The sequence below is a fragment of the Urocitellus parryii genome, chromosome 1, assembly GCF_045843805.1.
Source record: "Urocitellus parryii isolate mUroPar1 chromosome 1, mUroPar1.hap1, whole genome shotgun sequence".
Lineage (NCBI taxonomy): Eukaryota > Metazoa > Chordata > Mammalia > Rodentia > Sciuridae > Urocitellus > Urocitellus parryii.
Window position 1 is genome coordinate 206795403 of NC_135531.1, and position 18750 is coordinate 206814152.

Genomic DNA, 18750 nt, shown 5'->3' on the forward strand with positions numbered 1-18750 from the left:
AAGAGACGATTAATAAACACCTCTGACACACATTTCTTAAATCTCAAATGAAATGAGCAATGTAGGTCCAAACAACAAAATAATAATTTCCCCCAAGAGTTCTGCCTCCAAAGAATTTTTCCAAAAAACAAACTTCTTCACACTCTCAACTTTTCCTGAATTCCCAAGTAAACCGGCATGGTTACATATTGAAGAAACACAAATATTAAAAAGGAAATAAAAATACTCAAGGTTTCCTTTGATTTTAGTGAGTAGACTTCTACCTCATTTCCTTTAAAATAGTGCCCCTGAATTGCAAATTACTTCATGGTCTTTTTTTAAGTGAGATCTCTTCTCAGACTGACAGAGCCAGCTGCGGAATTGTACTGTCTATGGAAATGATATCACCAGCACTCTGTCCTTGAATAAGACCACAATCATTACATTTGGCTCCTTTTCACATAGCAGGAACTGAATACTCGCTTGTTTACAGCAACAGTATTCAGATAGTTATTGCTCTTGCAATTTATCGGTTGGCCATGTCAAATCCAACGAAAGTTTAGCAAAAAATACCTGAATCTCTTTTCAAAGTAAGTCATTTTAATTTCAATACATTTATTACTAATGCTTAAAGTATTAGCTTGTTGTCTAATATTTAAAGAGCATATTATTTATCATCAATGTTGATACTGAGAGTGGAAAATTATAAAAGTATATTTATTTGTTTATATTCATTATATATTCTTATAGTTCTTAAGACTTTTCTGTTCCAATATTATACTTAATTATAGTTAGTATTAACATAAGATTGTAGTCTAATGATTAAATTGAAGTATTAAAAAACCCTAAAATTTAATATAAGTACTTTCTAAATTTGGTATAAAAGGTAGTCTTATACCCCTACAGTCCTATTCCTAGAGGCTAATGGAAACTATTGGTGGCATCCTTTCATATCTTTATTCATATACAAACTTTTCTTTACATGGGCTTTTATATTTAAGGGGAAGAAAATTATGTTGCCCAAATCAAATCACTGTGATAGAATCAAAGGATAATATAAAAATAAAATATTTGAGATCCATGTTAATTATAAAGAATGCTGTATAAATCCATGCCATATGTATATATTTGCCATATGTATATATTTTTATTAAACTGAGGTCCTCACCCGGCAAAATTAGTAAAGTAGTCAAATAAATTTAATTTCACTCTCCTTTACCAAGCAAAATACAAGCAAGTGCCTGGAGCAGTGGTTGCAAGTCTGTAACGCTAGAGACTGGGGCAGCTAAGGTAGGAGGATACCAAGTTAGGGAAATTTAGCACGCTCAGGAACTTAGGGAGACCCTGCCCCCAAAATAAATAAATAAATAAACAAACAAACAAATAAATAAATCGATCAATCAACCCCCCACACACACAATAACAATGAAAAACTTTTTAAGAAAATAATTTTAAAATCTGAGAAAAGAGCTTGCATCTTCATTAAACAAACAAAGGCAAGCCTGGCACAGTGTTGCATGCCTGTGATCCCAGCAAATTGGGAGGCTGAGGAGGATTGCAAAATCAAGGCCAGCCTCAGCAATTTAGCAATAACTTCTCCCAAAATAAAACATAAAAAAAAGGACTGAGGAATGTAGCTCAGTGGTAAGGTGGCCCTGGGTTCAATCCCCAGTCCTCCCAAAATAAAAGATAAAGGCAAAATGTTAACATCATTTATATATAAAATACCATAAACATTTCTAAATTTGTCATTTCTTTGTTTCTAATGAATAAATTTTTGTTTTTGTCATTTATTTCCCCTTCAAAAGTCGGTTAAAGACATTAATAAATTAAAAATAGATGAGAGATTTTAATTAATTTTTACTTACATAATTTCTTGTGGTATTGGGGATTAAACCTACAGCCTCATGCATGACAGGTAAACGCTCTGCCACTGAGCCTTATCCTTAGCTCCCCACACCTTTTTGAGACAAGGTCTCACCAAGTTGTCAAGACTGACCTTGAACTTGGATTCTCCTGCCTCAGCCTCCTGAGTTGCTGGGATTACAGGCACATGCACCAAACCGGCCTAAATTTACTTCATTTTAAAAAATATATATTTTAGTTTTACATGGATACAATGTCTTCATTTAGTTTATCTATTTTTACGTAGTGCTAAGGATCGAACCCAGTGCCTCGCATGTGCAAGGCAAGCACTCTGACACTGAGCCACATCCCCAGCCCCCTAGATTTACTTTTAATTGAACTGCTGAGTTCAAAGTTAACAGCCAGTTTAAACTAAGATACGGAATCCTTATAACTCAATTACTTTTAGTTTCAGACTGCCATTAGTCAAATTATTTCCCTTAAAACAGAAAATGCACACAAACCAATACATGATCAATTGAAGATTTAAAATCAATTGAAGATTTAATTTTGAATTAAAATTAGTTTAGATCCCTCCCAGGACTTTGAGACTAAAGATGCTACATGTAAAATCTATTTGAAGTTATGGTGCTACTGTGGGGAAGGTAACAAATGGGAGACAGACTCAGTTCCTAAGAACCATGTAATTTCAAAAATATTTAAGAGTAAAGAAACCTCTAAAGCACCATATAAATATCTTTTTTATCTATCTATCTATCGCTAATAAGACAGTTCTAGTTGTATTATGCTCACATCACTTCATAATAATTATATTCTAAGTAATTACAAAAATGGCAAAATCCTGAGTGCTCATATTGTTTAATTTATTCATTGACACCACCAATGCATGTGGTACTGGTTGTGTGGATCTGAAGTTGAATGGAACAGAATCACTGTCCTCCAGAGGCTCACAGTCTGAAGCAACCTGAAAACAACCAACAAATAGAATACAATAGTATGCAACAGAGAAGGATATGCTGAATGGTCTTCCATTTCAAGAGGTCTCCCATCATAACTGTCAAAGCCTGTATCAAAGATTGATATGTGGGATTGCCATGGGAGAGGAGGAGGAAAAGGCCCTGATGAAGGGAATAAACTGGATCATGGTATGGGACTTAGAAAGAAAGAACACATGTTTAGGACACATTTAATTATATTGCAACTTAATAATCGTATTCAGGGTTTTTTTTTTTTTTTTTTAGAAATTCTTTAACAAGGCAATGGGCAAAATGTGTTAGTTATAGAAAGAAAAGTCCAAAGTTGTTTGCTGAGAGTATTGTGGGCATAATATTCATGTTTCTTTTTCATATTATACTAATTGAATTGCTGTATTAGATTTATCATTGACTTAATTTCCAGGCTTATGATTTTTCTTGGTACTACATCTCATTTACAGTTAGCTTTTTTAAAAAAATCAGGTTAAGTAAAAGAATTTTCTAGTTCTCTGGTCTGACTCTCATCAAATTTAAAATAGCAGTACTCTATATGGCATAAAGGCAGCTAAAATTTCTTCCAGAAGGAGGAGTTCAATTTAGGAAATTCCTAGGAGTAGTCACTCCATTGTAGGCCCAATCTGACACATCAATTGCTTGCCATTTCTGACGAACTTAAATGTTACTGCTAACCATTCTTCCTTGCCACTAAATTTGCCTTGTGTTATTACTCCAAACATAAAACTACCAACAAAAGGAGACTCTAAGGTAAAACCTTAGGCTCATAATTGTAAACTGAGTCACAACTATGTGCTTGGATTACAGAACCAGTTTTAATTTTTTCATCAGATTAACCTAATAGTATCATTATAACATTTGTACAACTGATACAGAAAGTAGGCAGAAATATTGGTTATTACTCTGCCAAGTTGATAAATTAAAAAGGCCCCATGTGCTTTTTTTTTCTATTAGCAATACTTAATTTTCACTAAATTCATCACATGACTGTGAGTTCATTTTATTCTTTTAGAGGCTTGGTTTGTAGCTCAGTGGTTGAGCACTTGTCTAGCATATGCAAGCGCTGGGTTCAATTTCCAGCACTGCAAATATGTAGTTTTCACTGATTCATAAAATTGTACATATTTATGGGATGCCACATAAGGCTTTTATACTTGTATATACTGTATAATGTTCAAATCAATATATCTATCGTCTCATTTATCATTTCTTTGTGGTAAGTACATTCAAAATCCTTTCTTCTAGCTTTTTTGAAATATACATTATTATCTATAGTCACCTACGGTGCAATAGAACACCAGAACTTCTCTCTCCTATCTAATCATAGCTTAGTACCCATTGACCAACTCTCTCCACTATTCCTTCCCTCATCCTTTCATAACCACTGTTCTTTTAGATTCTACATGGGAGTAAGATCATACAGGATTTATCTTTCTGTGTCTGACTTATTTCATCTACCATGACCTTCAGTTCCATTCATGTTGTCACAAATTCTAGGGTTTTTTCTCTTTTATGGTAGGACACTATTCCATTCTGTATATGTTCAATATTTTATTTACCCATACATTAGTTGATAAGACTATTTCTTGGCTATTGTAAACAGTTCTGCAATATACAGGGGAGTACAGATGTCTCTTTGTCGTACTGATTTCATTTCTTTTGAACATATATCCATTAGTGTGATTGCTGGGTCATGTGAGTTCTATTTTTAATTTTTTGAGCAACCTCCACACTTTTATCCATAATGGTTGTACTAAAGTACATTCCCACCAACAGTGTGCAAGGCTTTCCTTTTCTTCTCATCCTCACTAGTACTTATCTTTTATCTTTTTTTTTTAATAATAGCCACTTTAATTGAAGGTTATAGCTCATTATGGTTTTTCATATGCATTTTGGCCATTTCTTTTTAAATTTTTGAAAAATTTTGTTACATATGACAACAGAATGCATTACAATTCATATTACACATATAGAGCACAATTTTTCATATCTCTGGTTGTACACAAAGTAGTCACAGCCTTCGTGTCTTGTCATACATGTACTTAGGGTAATCATGACCATTGCATTCCAACGTCTTTCCTACCCCTATGTTCCCTCCCTTCCCCTCCCCCTCCCCTTTTCTCTATCTAGAGTTCATTTAATCCTCCCACTACCACCCCTGTAACGTATTATGAATCAGCATCTATGTCTTCTTAAAAAGTTATCTATGCCTATTGCCTATTTTTAAATTTTTTAAAAAATATTGTTTGGAGTTCTTTTATATATTCTGGATATCAATCCCTTGTCAGGTAAGTACATTGCAAATATTTTCTCCCATTCTGTAGGTAGGTTGTCTCTGTAGTCTGTTAATTGTTTCCTTTGTTGTGAAGAAACTTTTGAAGAATGAACTAATCCTATAAATCTTTCTCCTTTTGCTACTTGAGCCTTGGGGTCTTATAAAAAAAAAAAAAAAATCCTTGCCCATTCCAATGGCCTGAAGTTTCCCACGAGGTTTTCTTCTAGTAGTAACTAGAAGGTAACTAGTGAAAGACAGGGTTTTAGTTCCATTCTTCTGAATTCAATTTTCCCAGCACCATTTATTGAAGATTGTCCTTTTCCCAATGCATGCTCTTAGCACATTTGTTGAAAATCAGTTGGCTGTGGATGCGTGAGTTTATGTTCAGGGTCTCTATTCTGTTCCTCTGGTTTGTGTCTGCTTTAAGGCCAGCGCCAAGCTGTTTTGACAGCTACAGGTTTATAGCATATTTTTTGAAGTCAGGTAGTATAAAATCTCTTGCTTAATTCTTTTTTGATCAAGATTGCTTTGGTCAATGATATAATGTGATTAATTTCGACTTAAATTAATAACATTAAATGGCTTATTATAGTGTTTCAATATAAACAATGACTGTTTGTTAAAAAGAAAACTTCACAAACGCCAGTCAAATTTTGCTACTAAATTCATTTGATGATAGAAAGAATTACCAATTGCCCCTTGAGCTGACAACTCCCTTTTAACAACATCACTGCAAAAACATGTTGCCTATCTGAAAGTGGTATTTTGCCAAGTGGCACTTTTGGATGAGACTGAGCTAATTCAAAATGCACTTCATAATTAACAACATAATTTCACACCATCCTGACTCTTAAGCCTACTCTTTTTGTGCTATTGTTTTAATCCTGTCATCACTTTTCCAGGTAGCAAGCTCAACACTGCTTTTGCCGCCTTTCTTTCTTGCTCCTTATATCTAATCCCACAACTCGTAATTGGCCCAGAACAGTCCTCGAGTAATCTTTTATTACCCATTTTTTAAAACTGGATTTTTACATTAAAACTTTTAATGACAAGTTTTAATTGACAAATTACCATTGAATGTACTCAACCCTCAGTATTTTGTTGGGGATTGGTTTCAAGTCCTCCTGTGGCTACAGCATGGTGTTTTGAATAAAATCTGTGTTCACCCTCCCAAATACTTGAAGTCTTCTCTAGATTCTTACAGTTTATGACACAGAAGTTTGTATGTGTTTAGTATCTACATTTTTTTTCTGAATATTTTTGATTCTTGGTTCCATGAAATCAGAACCTACAGGTATCGGGGGCTGACTGCATTTATGGGGCACGATTTGATGTTTTGATATGCTAGGGTAATTTTTAATAGTGCCCTCTTTGACTCTGAAACGTGTCCTCTTTTAACCCACTTTAAAAGTTGCCACATAAATTTACATTGAGAGGCTAGTCTTAAAACTGTTTCTATTCAGACTCCCCAATGCTTCTCTTGCTATTACTTACTTACTCTAGCTTTTGAGGCCTTTTGAATCTTGCTATACTATTGTTCCCCTTCATCCACTTAATCTGAAACATTTGTTTTAAATTTCAGGTATACATTTTAAAATTTAACTTTAATATTGTAGGGGGAAAACAATTAAAAATTAGATAACATTAACAATTCAAGTACTATACTGTTTTTCCCCCCAGTACCGAGGATTGAATCCAGAGTGCACCACCACTAAGTTACAACTCCAACCGAACCCCATCCACCCTTTTTATTTAGGCAGGGTCTTGCTATGTTGCTGAGACTGGCTCTGGTCTTGAATTTGAGATTATTCTGACTCAACTTCCGGAGTTGCTAGGATTACAGGCATGCACCATCATGCCTGCCTCAAGCACTACTTTTAACAAACCATATCAGGTTATTTGAAGAGTGGTATAGTTTGGATGTGAGATGTTCCCCAAAAACTTATGTGTGAAACAATGCAAGAACAATGCAAGAGGTGAAATGATTGGATTATGGGAGCCTTAGCCCAATCAGTGAATCCCCTGATGGGATTAATTGAGGGGTGACTGAAGGTGGGGAGGATGGCATGCTTTGGGGGTATATATTTGGTGAGCTGTGCTTAGCCTCCGTTTTCTGATCACATTGTGAGCTGCTTTCCTTTGCCACACTCTTCCACTGTGTTGTTCTGCCTCACCTCAAGCCCCGAGGAGGAGCCTGCTGTCTAGGGGCTGAGACCTCTGAAGCTGTGAGCCCCCAAATAAACTTTTCCTCCTCTACAACTGTTCTAGTCAGGGCTTTTAGTCACAGCAGCAAAAAAGTTGACTAAAATGATGAGTATTTGAAAGGTCATTACCATGTACAAGTCTTACTTACAACAGTTAAACCATTTAAAAGGTCTTTACCATGAGCACTTGATGTCAACATTATACAACCAAAAGAACCTACCTACCCTCACACACAAAAAAACTAAAACAAAACACATAAAATCAGATGCAGAAGTTGATGTATTTTCCTTATACCCAATTACAAATTTTTATGTTCATCAAAATGTCATTGTTTTCACAAAGTAAAATGTCAAATTACAGAAAATGCAGACAACTAAAAGGCAATTTTACCTATTGTCTTTTACATATAGGGGTTCCACAAACTATGACTTATGAAAAAGTGATTCTGTTGCTGAGAAGGTTTTGAATGATGAGGTTTCACAGCACTGAAAACTGTATATAAAGTCATGCATTCACTGGTAGCAAACCTATGACCTATTATCAATGGGACTCTTCCTCTGTCATCCAGTTTGGTTTATTATACCACTCTGCTTGTACCTGTTGCTGGAAATAATACCTTTTTTTCTGTCACTGCATTTTAATTGTACCTTTAAAAAATAATCACCATTGTGGAGACTACCTGTGCTCAAGAAGCCTTCAAAAGCAGCAAAATGTCAAGTGATAAGCCAAACAGCTAACTGCAATAATTGATGAGAATTCTCAAAATCAATCAACTTGCACTGGAGTTTGCAAATGGTATTGTACTACTGAATTAATTTTTATTAATCATACTGATCTCTGAACTGAGAGCTGCATCTCATTAACTTTTGATTTAAAAACTGTTTTTGTATTCCTTCCCATCTCCTTTAACACAATTCTTTAAAGGAAACAAATGATCCAACACTGCTTCCTAATTTCAGTGTGATGTGCTCAATATGGAATATTTGGGTTATATAAAAGCATATTTAAAAAATTTTAAATAAATCAACCATATGCTGGTGCCTAAATAAACCCTAATGTTATAATACATTTTCTTCCTATGCTTTTTTTCACATGTAACTGAGATGTCCCAGGTACAAAAGTTTGCACCACTTTACTTTCATTTAACATGTTACAATCCTCATTTCCCCATGCTATTAAAATCTCCTATATATTTAAGACAGCATGTTTCATATAATTTACTTATTCCCTTAATATGCTGGACATCGAAGGACACCAAATGAATTTTGCAAATGAATTAGCATGTTCCTTTTTGCCTTTGAACTATATTCAATGTATGGCTTAAGTAGGGTCTTGAAAAAAACAGAAAAGCCTTAAACATTTTAAGAAAATGCAGGACATTAAAAAAAACAAAGGACATATATTCTGAAGGGTTGAAAATTAAATTATGTCCTCTTTATTGATTCTCTCACATTAACTGCCAAGAGTTCATTGGAGGAAAAAAAAGGAACAAACAGAAAATCACTGTCATCTACTAAAAGTACAGACAAGAACCACCTACAACTGAAACCAATGAGGGGAGAGAGGAGGGGGATGGGAGGGGATCCAGAGCTGGTGCTGATTTTAGGTTTCCTTTCTTTTCATGCCTCTGTGACCAAAGGCAGGAAGAGAGCCACAGGGGGTGACTGTTTGTGTTGGAAAGTTCAATCTCTCCCTACACTCCCGGACTGTTAACAACTGGGTGAAGGGAAGTGTTATCTAACCATTTCCTTTTCTTTGATATCAGTTACCTGTCCTTTGCCTTGTCTAACAACTATTGGTTGTATAAAATAATACATTTTTCATTACAAAAATTTTTAACAAGAAGCACAACCATAAAGATAGGCTGATACTTCCAACTAATAATTATCTTATTCACCTGAGATCAATTTAAAGGTATTTTTTTTAACAAAGCCAAGGCAGAAAATGCAAGGGATGTAGAAAGTTTAATAAAAATGACACACACACACACACACACAAAAAAAAAAAACTATGATGATGTTCCAAACTCTATAATAGTCCAAGAAAAGTAAAAGTGAGGTATTATTTTTTACCCAAAGATTGCCTAACATTTAAAAGAATGAAACACGTACTGCTTAAAAAAAAAAAAAAAAAAGTGTGTGCCCCTCCAACTTTAAAGCTTATTCATTGAACACAATTTTCTTAAAAGAAATGTTGAAATGAGAATTTTAGTCACAGTTGAGGGAAAAGTACAGCTTAGACTATTAATGTAAACTTCTAAAAAACCACCTACATTAGAAAAGCAAAAGCATTGGCATTGGGGTGGACACTTGTAGATTGACATCTGAGTGGGAAAGCACCATAGGTGCGTAAGACAGGTCACCTCTGTTAGAGACTGAAAGGTGCTGAAAATTATATTTTCCCAGCATCAAAAAAAGGTCAGCTGGGAGATTCTTTCTTAGGTTTTCCCTTCTGTCTTCCCCAAAATGAGTTCATTTTTAGCATACACTGGTTATACAGGAAGTGGGTTAACAAGTATATGCTTTGCACAACAGATTAAAAGCTAAAAATAACAGAATGCCAGTCCTTTAAAATAAAAGGGAAGTAGAAGCGAGTTAGTTCAGCCCTTCCCTGTGAGGACTGTTGAACATGCAGCATGACCTGAAAGTGCCCAGATACAGTGATGCCTTCTGGGAATAGTGATAACAGGTTAACTTTTATGTGTGTGTGGTGCTGGGGATTGAACCAAGCAAGGCCTTGTGCATGCTAAGCAAATATTCTACCACTGATCTACATGCTCAGCTCACCAAATCTTAATTTAATATAAAGTGTCTTAACATACAGATGGCCACATTTATCAGTGAAGAACTGACCAGGATGTGAAGAATGTTTTGGGAAGATACTTGGGTAATAAGCCACCAAAGCCTTTTAAATGTTTGACTTGTGAGAATTCATTCTATGAAAGGGGAATTCACAGGTTAATTACAGTTGTTTTCAATGGTAAGAAGGAATGACTTAATGTACATCAATAGAAGATTGGTTAAATAAAGACATATCTGAACAGCAAACTAAGATAATATTTTATGTTAAAAAATAAAACATTATTTCAGGGGCTGGGGTTGTGGCGCAGTGGTAGAGTTCTCGCCTTGCATGTGTGAGACCCTGGGTTTGATCCTCAGCACCACATAAAAATAAATAAGTGAAATAAAGGTACCGAGTCCAACTACAACTAAAAAATAAATGTTAAAAAAATCCATTTCATAGATGTCCATAGTATGGTGTGAGAAATTTAGCTTTTTAAGGGAAAAAAAAAATATATATATATATATATCTACTGAGTGCTGGCTCTCTTAGGATGCACGTTTTCATTTTCTTTTGACTAATTGTATTTCTTTTCTAGTTTTCAAAGAAATTTTTTTTTCAAAAGATAATTATAAAAATAAAGAATCAAACTAGAAAGAAATCTAAAAAAAATATGACAAAGGGTAAATTATGGGTCACCCAAAATTTCCTGTTAATTGCAGGAGGTGAAACGATTAGGTTATGAGGGCTAATCAGTCTATCCTAGTTTGAATGGACTAGGTACCTGGATGCTAACTGTAGGCAGAGGGGCTATTGCTGCAAGGAGTGGGTCAGTGGGGAGCATGCCCTGGAAGGATATATCTTCCCTGTAGAGGGTCCCCTTTACATCTTTGCTTCCCAGCAACCATGAGGTGAACAGTTTTCCTCCTTGCCTCATCTCAGGTCCTCAGGAATGGAGTCAGCAAAACATGGACTGAACATCTGCAACAGTGAGCTCAAAATAAAATTTTCCTTCTCTAAGTTGTTCTTGTTAGTTATTTTAGATGCAGCAACCAAAAGCTAACAAAAAGGGCTAGTATATTTAACATTTAACTTATTCATAGCCCCTCCCCCCAACAGTTCTAAAAATAAATGAAGTAAAATTCTATCATACCACTTAATCCAATAGTTTTACTTATAATGCTTTAAAAAATTATTTAGTGGAAGATGGCCGTCACAGTGTTCCTTGTAATTATATACAGTTGAGTAGTACTGGAGTACTTAAATATATTAGAACTGTTTAAAAAAGATTTTCAAATAAACATCCTTCTGATACAAAATGGTGTGCCAGAATGTAAACCATGTAGGTAGGGATGTGAATAACTGTCACCTAAGCATCCCAACTCATGGAATCCCAAAAGGATGGTACCAATCATTAAAAAGGAATATCAGGTTATTTTAATATTGTGAAAATCTAATTCATTTTAGGGAACAAGTTATTTAGTAGCAAAAAAGGGGGTATTCTAGATATGAAAACTGAAGAAAAGGGGATGAAAGATCAATAAGATGACACTGCTATTTTTACCAAAAGAGCTATTGTACCATTTACTATTTCAATAGCCACAGATGTTTACAATAAACACTAGTAGGTTACTGACATCCCTAAACATAGACCCATACAGATTTAAAATAAATGCAATTTGATATATTTATCTAACCTTGCATGGTGGTTTTAAGACATGTTTAAGGATATAAATCCTATCTCTATTATAAAAACTCATGTGGAAAACATAAGTCACCTTGAATTCATTTTGAAATAGATACGAGTCATTAAACTTAACACCCAGGTTCAAAAGCACTTTTGGTGCTTACCACCTAGTGGAGGGGTAAAAGATAATAGTCAAATATGCATATGCCTGGGGGGTGACTTCCATCTCTTCATTTTTTGTTCCTTTTTTCTTCTGCTTATTATCATTCATAATCATGGATGTTCACTAATATTAATTTTAAATGAATTGATTCTTTTGACATTTTAAAACAAATCAACCACACATCGGTTCACTATTAAACTCAATTTGTTTCCAATTATCAGGTTCATAAGTAAAAAAATAGAAAGTTTTCTTTGAATGAACTAAGTCCTAAAAAGTTTCCAAAAGAACAGTAAGACAATCTTTTGTCATTTACATAATGTATCTATAATACCATTTCGATTGCCATGGCAGATCCCCGCCCTACCACCAATGAATCTGCAAATTTAGAGAATGAACAAAATAAAAACACTGACAACACAGAGGTGTGAAGAGTAATTATAATTAACCTTTTCTAAAAGAAAAGGAATATATAACAGTACATAATAGAATAACAATTGAAACTCAAGTCTGTTTCTTTTTACTTGAAGCATAAAGCAGAGACAATACATGCAACTTTTTTGTTTTAAAGATTAATGTACATATCAAACATGGAAATTTACCAGTAAAACTTTGTCATTACTTCTCAAACTACCTTGACATTATTCCTCCACTTCATAATCCACAAGGTCCTATTACTGGTCATCTGGCCAACACCTTACATTTCTGGAGCCTGACATTTCAGTCAATTATGGGCATAAGAACGTTGATACAAGTATAATGAAGTAGCACATCTGCAAAGCAGCTGATTACACTGCTTTACCAATGAAAAGGTCCCCGCTCCAATACGCCTGCTTCCTCCCTTCCTCAGAATAAACATAAATATCCTCCAGCCATCCATGAAGCTGAAAAGAGAAGTCCTGAAGCATTGTTTCCTAGACATCTAACACATCTGCACTGAGGAAATACAAAAACATCAATTTCGACACCCTCATTTCCTGGAATATTCCTTCAGTGTGAAATATCCCTAGTATATAGAGAAACAGTTCATAAAACAGCAGAGAGGTAAGACAAACTTTCCACCCCTTTTTGCATGCAGACCTCAAGTGAAAACCTTTTGTCATACTGAAAATTTCAAGAAACAAAAATTTTCAAAAGGCTTTCTAACTTGTCAGTATTCAGAGAGTCAATTTGGGGTAGCAATTGTGGTGGGAGTTATATAAACAGGCCAGTTGGAACACATTTTTACTTAGGCTCCTCTGGGAAAATATGATAAGAACAATATCTACAAGGATTTGTCATATTTTAAATCAATACAATTAGTAAAATGTATTTTGTGCAGAAATTAAAACTATTAGTATATACTTTTCTCATCTCTAGCAACCAAAAGAGCCCTCATTAGCTACAGCTGCCTCCTCAATGCTGTATCCTGGAGATTAACATAAAAAATATCTTTAAAAGTGCTTTGCAGGTATCACCTTATCTCATGGAACCTAGAGGGGCACAATATAAGAAAAGGCTACTCCAATCTAATGAACTAGAATTCTGTATAACATCAATGTAAGAAGTTTGGGGAAAGAGAATAGTACACATTAATTTAAAATAAGATACACATTTCATTTTTCATGCAAAATGACTTATGAACACAATGTAATGTACATTGCTGAAAATACAGTCAAGCTTTTCTCTAGAATTTACAGTTATTTTATGGTCAGTTTTATAAACATAGAACAATATACGAGAAATGTATTGATTTTATCAAATATTTTGGTTAAGCACTATATAAACAAAGGAAATGAAATGACTGTACACTAAATGTTTTGACACTCAAAACTGCTAACCACTAACCGAGAATGAAGAGGCTCTTACATAAGCAACAAACTCTTATTTTGAGGTCTTCAAATATAAACATTATAATTTTTTTTTGTTAAAACTGTTTAAAAAACAGGAAGAGTTCAGTTTTCTAGTTGCTGCATTAACGAATGACAAGGTCATGAAAAACTGTTATTAGAAAAGATAAAAAATAATTTTGCTGATGCTCTTTTATTCTATGCTTGATGAGGGTTAGGTGGATATCTTTAAATTTAAACCTTTTTATTCAAATAAAGCATAAACTGTGACTTAAAAACCCTCAGGTCTGTGTCATCAGTAAGACAAGCACATACAATACCATATAAAACATATAATTTATTAGATGGACTTAAAAATTAACACAAATCAATTTTAGGCACTTCTTGGATACAGACTATGGGAATTTTCTACCAAAGAATGGCATTATCTAGCATACAATACCATAAAGATTTAAACTTTAGCTTTCAGAACAACATGTAAAGGAGGAAAGGCTACAAAATCAATAAGAAATATTGCATAACTAACCCAACTGTATCCTATTAATTTCTTCAAAATTTCATACCATTTTAAGGTTAAAGAGAAGCAGACACTTTTTAGCAAAGTGTTCTATTCTAGCTTGCCTTCCTTGACTCCATATTATGATCTTAAAATAATCTTTAATACATTATTTTGTGTAAGTGGAGCTTCACAGTTTAAAGGCCTTTTTCTTTTTTATACCTGCATTTACACAGCCAATACATAGTGGTTGTTTATTCTAATGTCTTTTAAAGTCCATCCCAATAGGCAAATTATTTTGTAAAACTAAGTTTCTTATTACAAATTCCTTTAGAAATCTAATATTGATCTTTGTTCTTTAAGTAAACATGAGGGGGAAAAATGGAATGTGGGCAATAGTTTAAGGATATCTTTAAGTTAAACACTACATAAAGATTTGGTATCTTTTTCCAACTTAAATTACTTGAACTGGTATGCTCCAAAACATAACCATTCTTGGTAGTGGGAAAATAATGCACATATAACTTAATATCCTCCAGACCTTACTAGTAGCTCAAGGAACTGGCAGAGTTTAGGTATTTCTCGAATCTACTTCTGCAGCATATGAAAAATTAAGAAGCATTAAATGTTAAATACAGTATAATATACAGGATTCTACTATTGGCACATATATGCTGTATACATTGCAATCTGGTCTTCTGATGGACTCAACAACTCTTAAAATGCCCTTTAATGAACAAAATCCAAACAAGCAAACAAAGGCAATGGTGGGTAGATAGCTAGAAACTAGATGAGCTATTCAGAACTAGTGGTTTGGGAAATAATGGTTATAGACAAAATTTAGTGTACCTTCAGGAGAACAAGGGATAATTGAGCTATGGGAAAGGTCAATCCTGAAGCAAGAAGTGGAAGGGATCAAAGTTGAGTCATGAAAAAAATCTTGCCTCTACCCAAACCCTGAAAATGAGATTGAGGCCAGGATACCTTGGGCAATTAAGAGAAGATGACAAAAGGTCACAGGTAATCTACAATGTGCTCTTTTCCCCTATATACAAAGCAGAGCAGACTACAGTACATTCCCAAAACTGCCTGCACAGAAAACTAGAAAGTCGTCTATAATTTTTCTATTTACATTACTTTTATAAACAGATTTTGAGGTTGACTGTACTGTATGTGGCTGCTGTACTGACAGCAAGAAATGTAAAGTGCCCACGAGAGAGACAATATAGTCCCATTTCTAGGCATCTTAATACTATACCCTAAAGACAAAAGAAAAAGAACATCTCAAGGACTTCACACCTTTCCTCAAGCTCTCTGTACTTCTCTGTGACTCTGTATCTACCTACCAGGCACTTCTTAAAAGGCCAGAAATTCTTCTGTTCTCTATTTCGTGTCATACTTCTAAAGTCACTTTCTCCACCTGCATTAAATATGCCAACCAACAGTGCTAAAGCACTTTTTTTTAATCTTAAGGCAAAATATCATATAAGGAAATGAATGCCCACTCCCCACTGCCCTACCCCACTTGCCTTCACTGTATTCTTTGCCCATTGTGAGGGCCACGATGTGCTAGGATGATAAAGAAAACTGAAAATTTCAAACAAGAACCTTTAATATAATGTGAAAGATATACTTTATAAATGCTATTATGACAAAATTAAGTATATCTTAATGCTTTAGCATATGCTCACTTTTAATTTCTACCAACATATCAAAAGAAGTTATGACTCTCAAAATTAGTATCAAAACAGGTATTTAAATCTTGCTACATGTATAGAGATACAAATCTTCGTTCTTTCCAAAGCTGAGCATAAATAACCCTAAATAACATTAAAAACCCAAAAGAATTATTCTTTGCTTATTTCCACTAAAACTACATATAAATTGCCAGAATGACTGTCATGAGGCTCTCCATCTTATTTGGAAAAATACTGTTAAAATGATTTTGATATTTTCATAGAAGAAATTATATATTTTTTTCACAGTTGCAATTTTGGTTTTACATACAAGCACACAGGTACTGTTTTATTTCTGATGCTCAGTCTAGAAGGGTAGAAAATAAAAAAGTCATGTTTTGTTAATGTCGTGTAAGATACCAAGCATTCTCATGATATCATGTCAGTAGTCAATTACACTAAACCACCTCTAACAATATAGTGCATGCTTTCTTTACACATCCAATTAAAATACTTTTCCAACACTTTGATGACAAGTGAATGTATCTGTATTGTATTGACAGGACAGCAATCCAAGGATAATTACATGATTACTCAAATTAAAAAATAAAAAGGACAAAGAGTGTAGATTTTGGGACTCTATTAAAGGATATTTGTTTCTGTTGAAACTGCAAAATAGAATTGGGTTTTAAAGGGAATTTTTAATATACAACAAGTAATTCCAAAAGTATGAGTACATATGGACAAAGCTTAGTAATTTAGGATTCACTTTTGTAAAAGCATGACAAATATTAAATGTTATATTTGCATTTTGAACACTGCAACATAAATATAAAACACAAAACATCCAAAGTTAACACTGATATACCACACCCAACTTGGATTTAGATACTGAGCATTTTATATTTCATAGAAAGAAATTTTCAGTTTTGTCAATGCTTATAGTATATACTATTATTCCTACCAAAATCTCCATGAAATTTAAAAGGTTGGTATTAAAAGTAATTTTTTTTTCAAATGTTCTAAAACATGCCAGTATGGATAAACCTTCAAATTTTCAGGTCATAAAAGATACACAAATAGAGTATATATTTTAATACAGGATAATTCTGTTTACAATTATGACAAAAATACCTTCAATTTTCAAACATTAAAAAGAAAGAAAGAAAGAAACCTAAGCAAACAAAGGTATTTTGGGGCAAGTTATTTCTTAGTACAAATAATATATCATACACCAATCAGTTTTCCAGCCAACAGCATTAAAAATTTACCACTATTAATTGTTAAACAATGCATTTACAAGGTGAAAGATCAAAGAAAACTTAAGAACAACAACAACAAAACAAAACCTCAAAAGGATTCCAAATCCTAAAATAAGAAATCTGCAAATTAAAAAATTTCAAATGTTGCTCAGAAATTTTTTATGCATTACTTGTACTCTCATTTTAACAGCTTGACATATATACTTTTATACTTAAAAAGACTCTAGCTAATTGTTTAATAATATTTATAGAATGTTACCTCTTTGGGTAGACATGTTTCACACAATAGATTTTAATTAAGAAGAAATCACTTGATAGTTTTAATCGCAATTTATGATTGGTTTATAAGTGGGTTAATAATCTATTCAATAATTTAGACCAATGCAAGGATTAATCTGATCAATGCTCCACTGTGCAATTCTGTCAACTGGGTAAGCCAAAAATTTGACAGATATTTCACTTAGTTGGATTACACATTTCTATGTGTGTTACTGATCAACAAAAATGGATATACAATGTCAAGTTTTTTCCTGTATCTTTTTTTTTCTTAAGAGCAGCTCAATGATTGGGGGAGAGGGGACGTTTGATTAGTACAATACAGAAAACATACAGGAAAAGTATAAAATGGCACTTAATACCAGTACTTATCTCATTAGGGCAATAACTAAGGATATTACTAATTTTTGCGTTATTTGCTTTTCTTTAAAACACAAATCAAAGCCATTAACTTGAACTTGAGGTATATACATAATACATACACAACCTTAAGTAAAATACTTTTTTTTCATAACTAACATGACATTTAAAATATTGGAAACACTATATGTGCTGATTTGTATTTTGACTTAGTGGAACAAAAAGAGAACAACATTCAGTTGGGGAGGGGTATACTGATAATAAAGCTCTTAAAGTTCAAAACATCTTCCTCTCCCTTTGTACTTACCACAGGCTACACATTGTCCTGAGAGGATTCATTGAGAAAAATGTCAATCACAGCTTTAATAAAGTACTTTGGAAGGAACTAATGAGAAAGCAAATTGGAAGATGAGACTTCATCTTGTTTTCAAATAAGTGGTCTTAATTTTTCTTCTTATAGAAAAAAATTGAAATCAGTTTATTATAAATATATCTAAACCATTAATTTTTGCAGCTTTCAGGTAAAGTCCAGCACTTTGTTTATACAAAGTCTATGAGAAGAGGTCAGTAGAGATCATCTAATCTTAAGTCGTGACATCATCCATTCAAGTCCTTGGCATAATCTATAAAGAAACCAAAATCATTTGATTAAATTCTGAACTAAAACTATGGACTACAAACTAAAAGATGATATTTTTCATTTACTTGAACAACAGAGTTTTAAAAATCAACAGTATTCGATGCAGGTGCTGTTGCAGTGAAACCATTCTCTCATATACACAGTACATCCATGCTTTTGGTTTAATTATATCTCTAGTATCTAGAACACTCTGGCTGACATAAAACTGAGCTTACTAATTACACAATGAATACCAACAGAACATAATCTGGCAATAGATAACAAAAATA

The 18750-nt window shown here is 33.6% G+C and overlaps 1 protein-coding gene and 1 long non-coding RNA gene across 7 annotated transcripts in view; one reads left to right on the top strand and one right to left on the bottom strand.

Moving 5' to 3' along the window:
• The first annotated feature begins 456 nt into the window (after window positions 1–456).
• Window positions 457–18750, top strand: part of LOC113182704 (uncharacterized) — a 140867-nt gene continuing 122573 nt past the window's right edge. For all 3 annotated transcript variants that reach the window (XR_013344285.1, XR_013344286.1, XR_003300785.2), the window contains exon 1: window positions 457–569. This is a non-coding gene — a long non-coding RNA (uncharacterized LOC113182704). The remainder of the gene's footprint in view (window positions 570–18750) is intronic.
• The window catches only part of Arl5a (ARF like GTPase 5A), a 29784-nt gene continuing 23402 nt past the window's right edge, over window positions 12369–18750 (bottom strand). For all 4 annotated transcript variants that reach the window (XM_026388698.2, XM_026388676.2, XM_026388684.2 and 1 more), the window contains one exon: window positions 12369–18464. In XM_026388698.2, coding sequence (XP_026244483.1) covers window positions 18416–18464 — 49 coding nt within the window. In that variant the 3' untranslated portion in view covers window positions 12369–18415. The remainder of the gene's footprint in view (window positions 18465–18750) is intronic.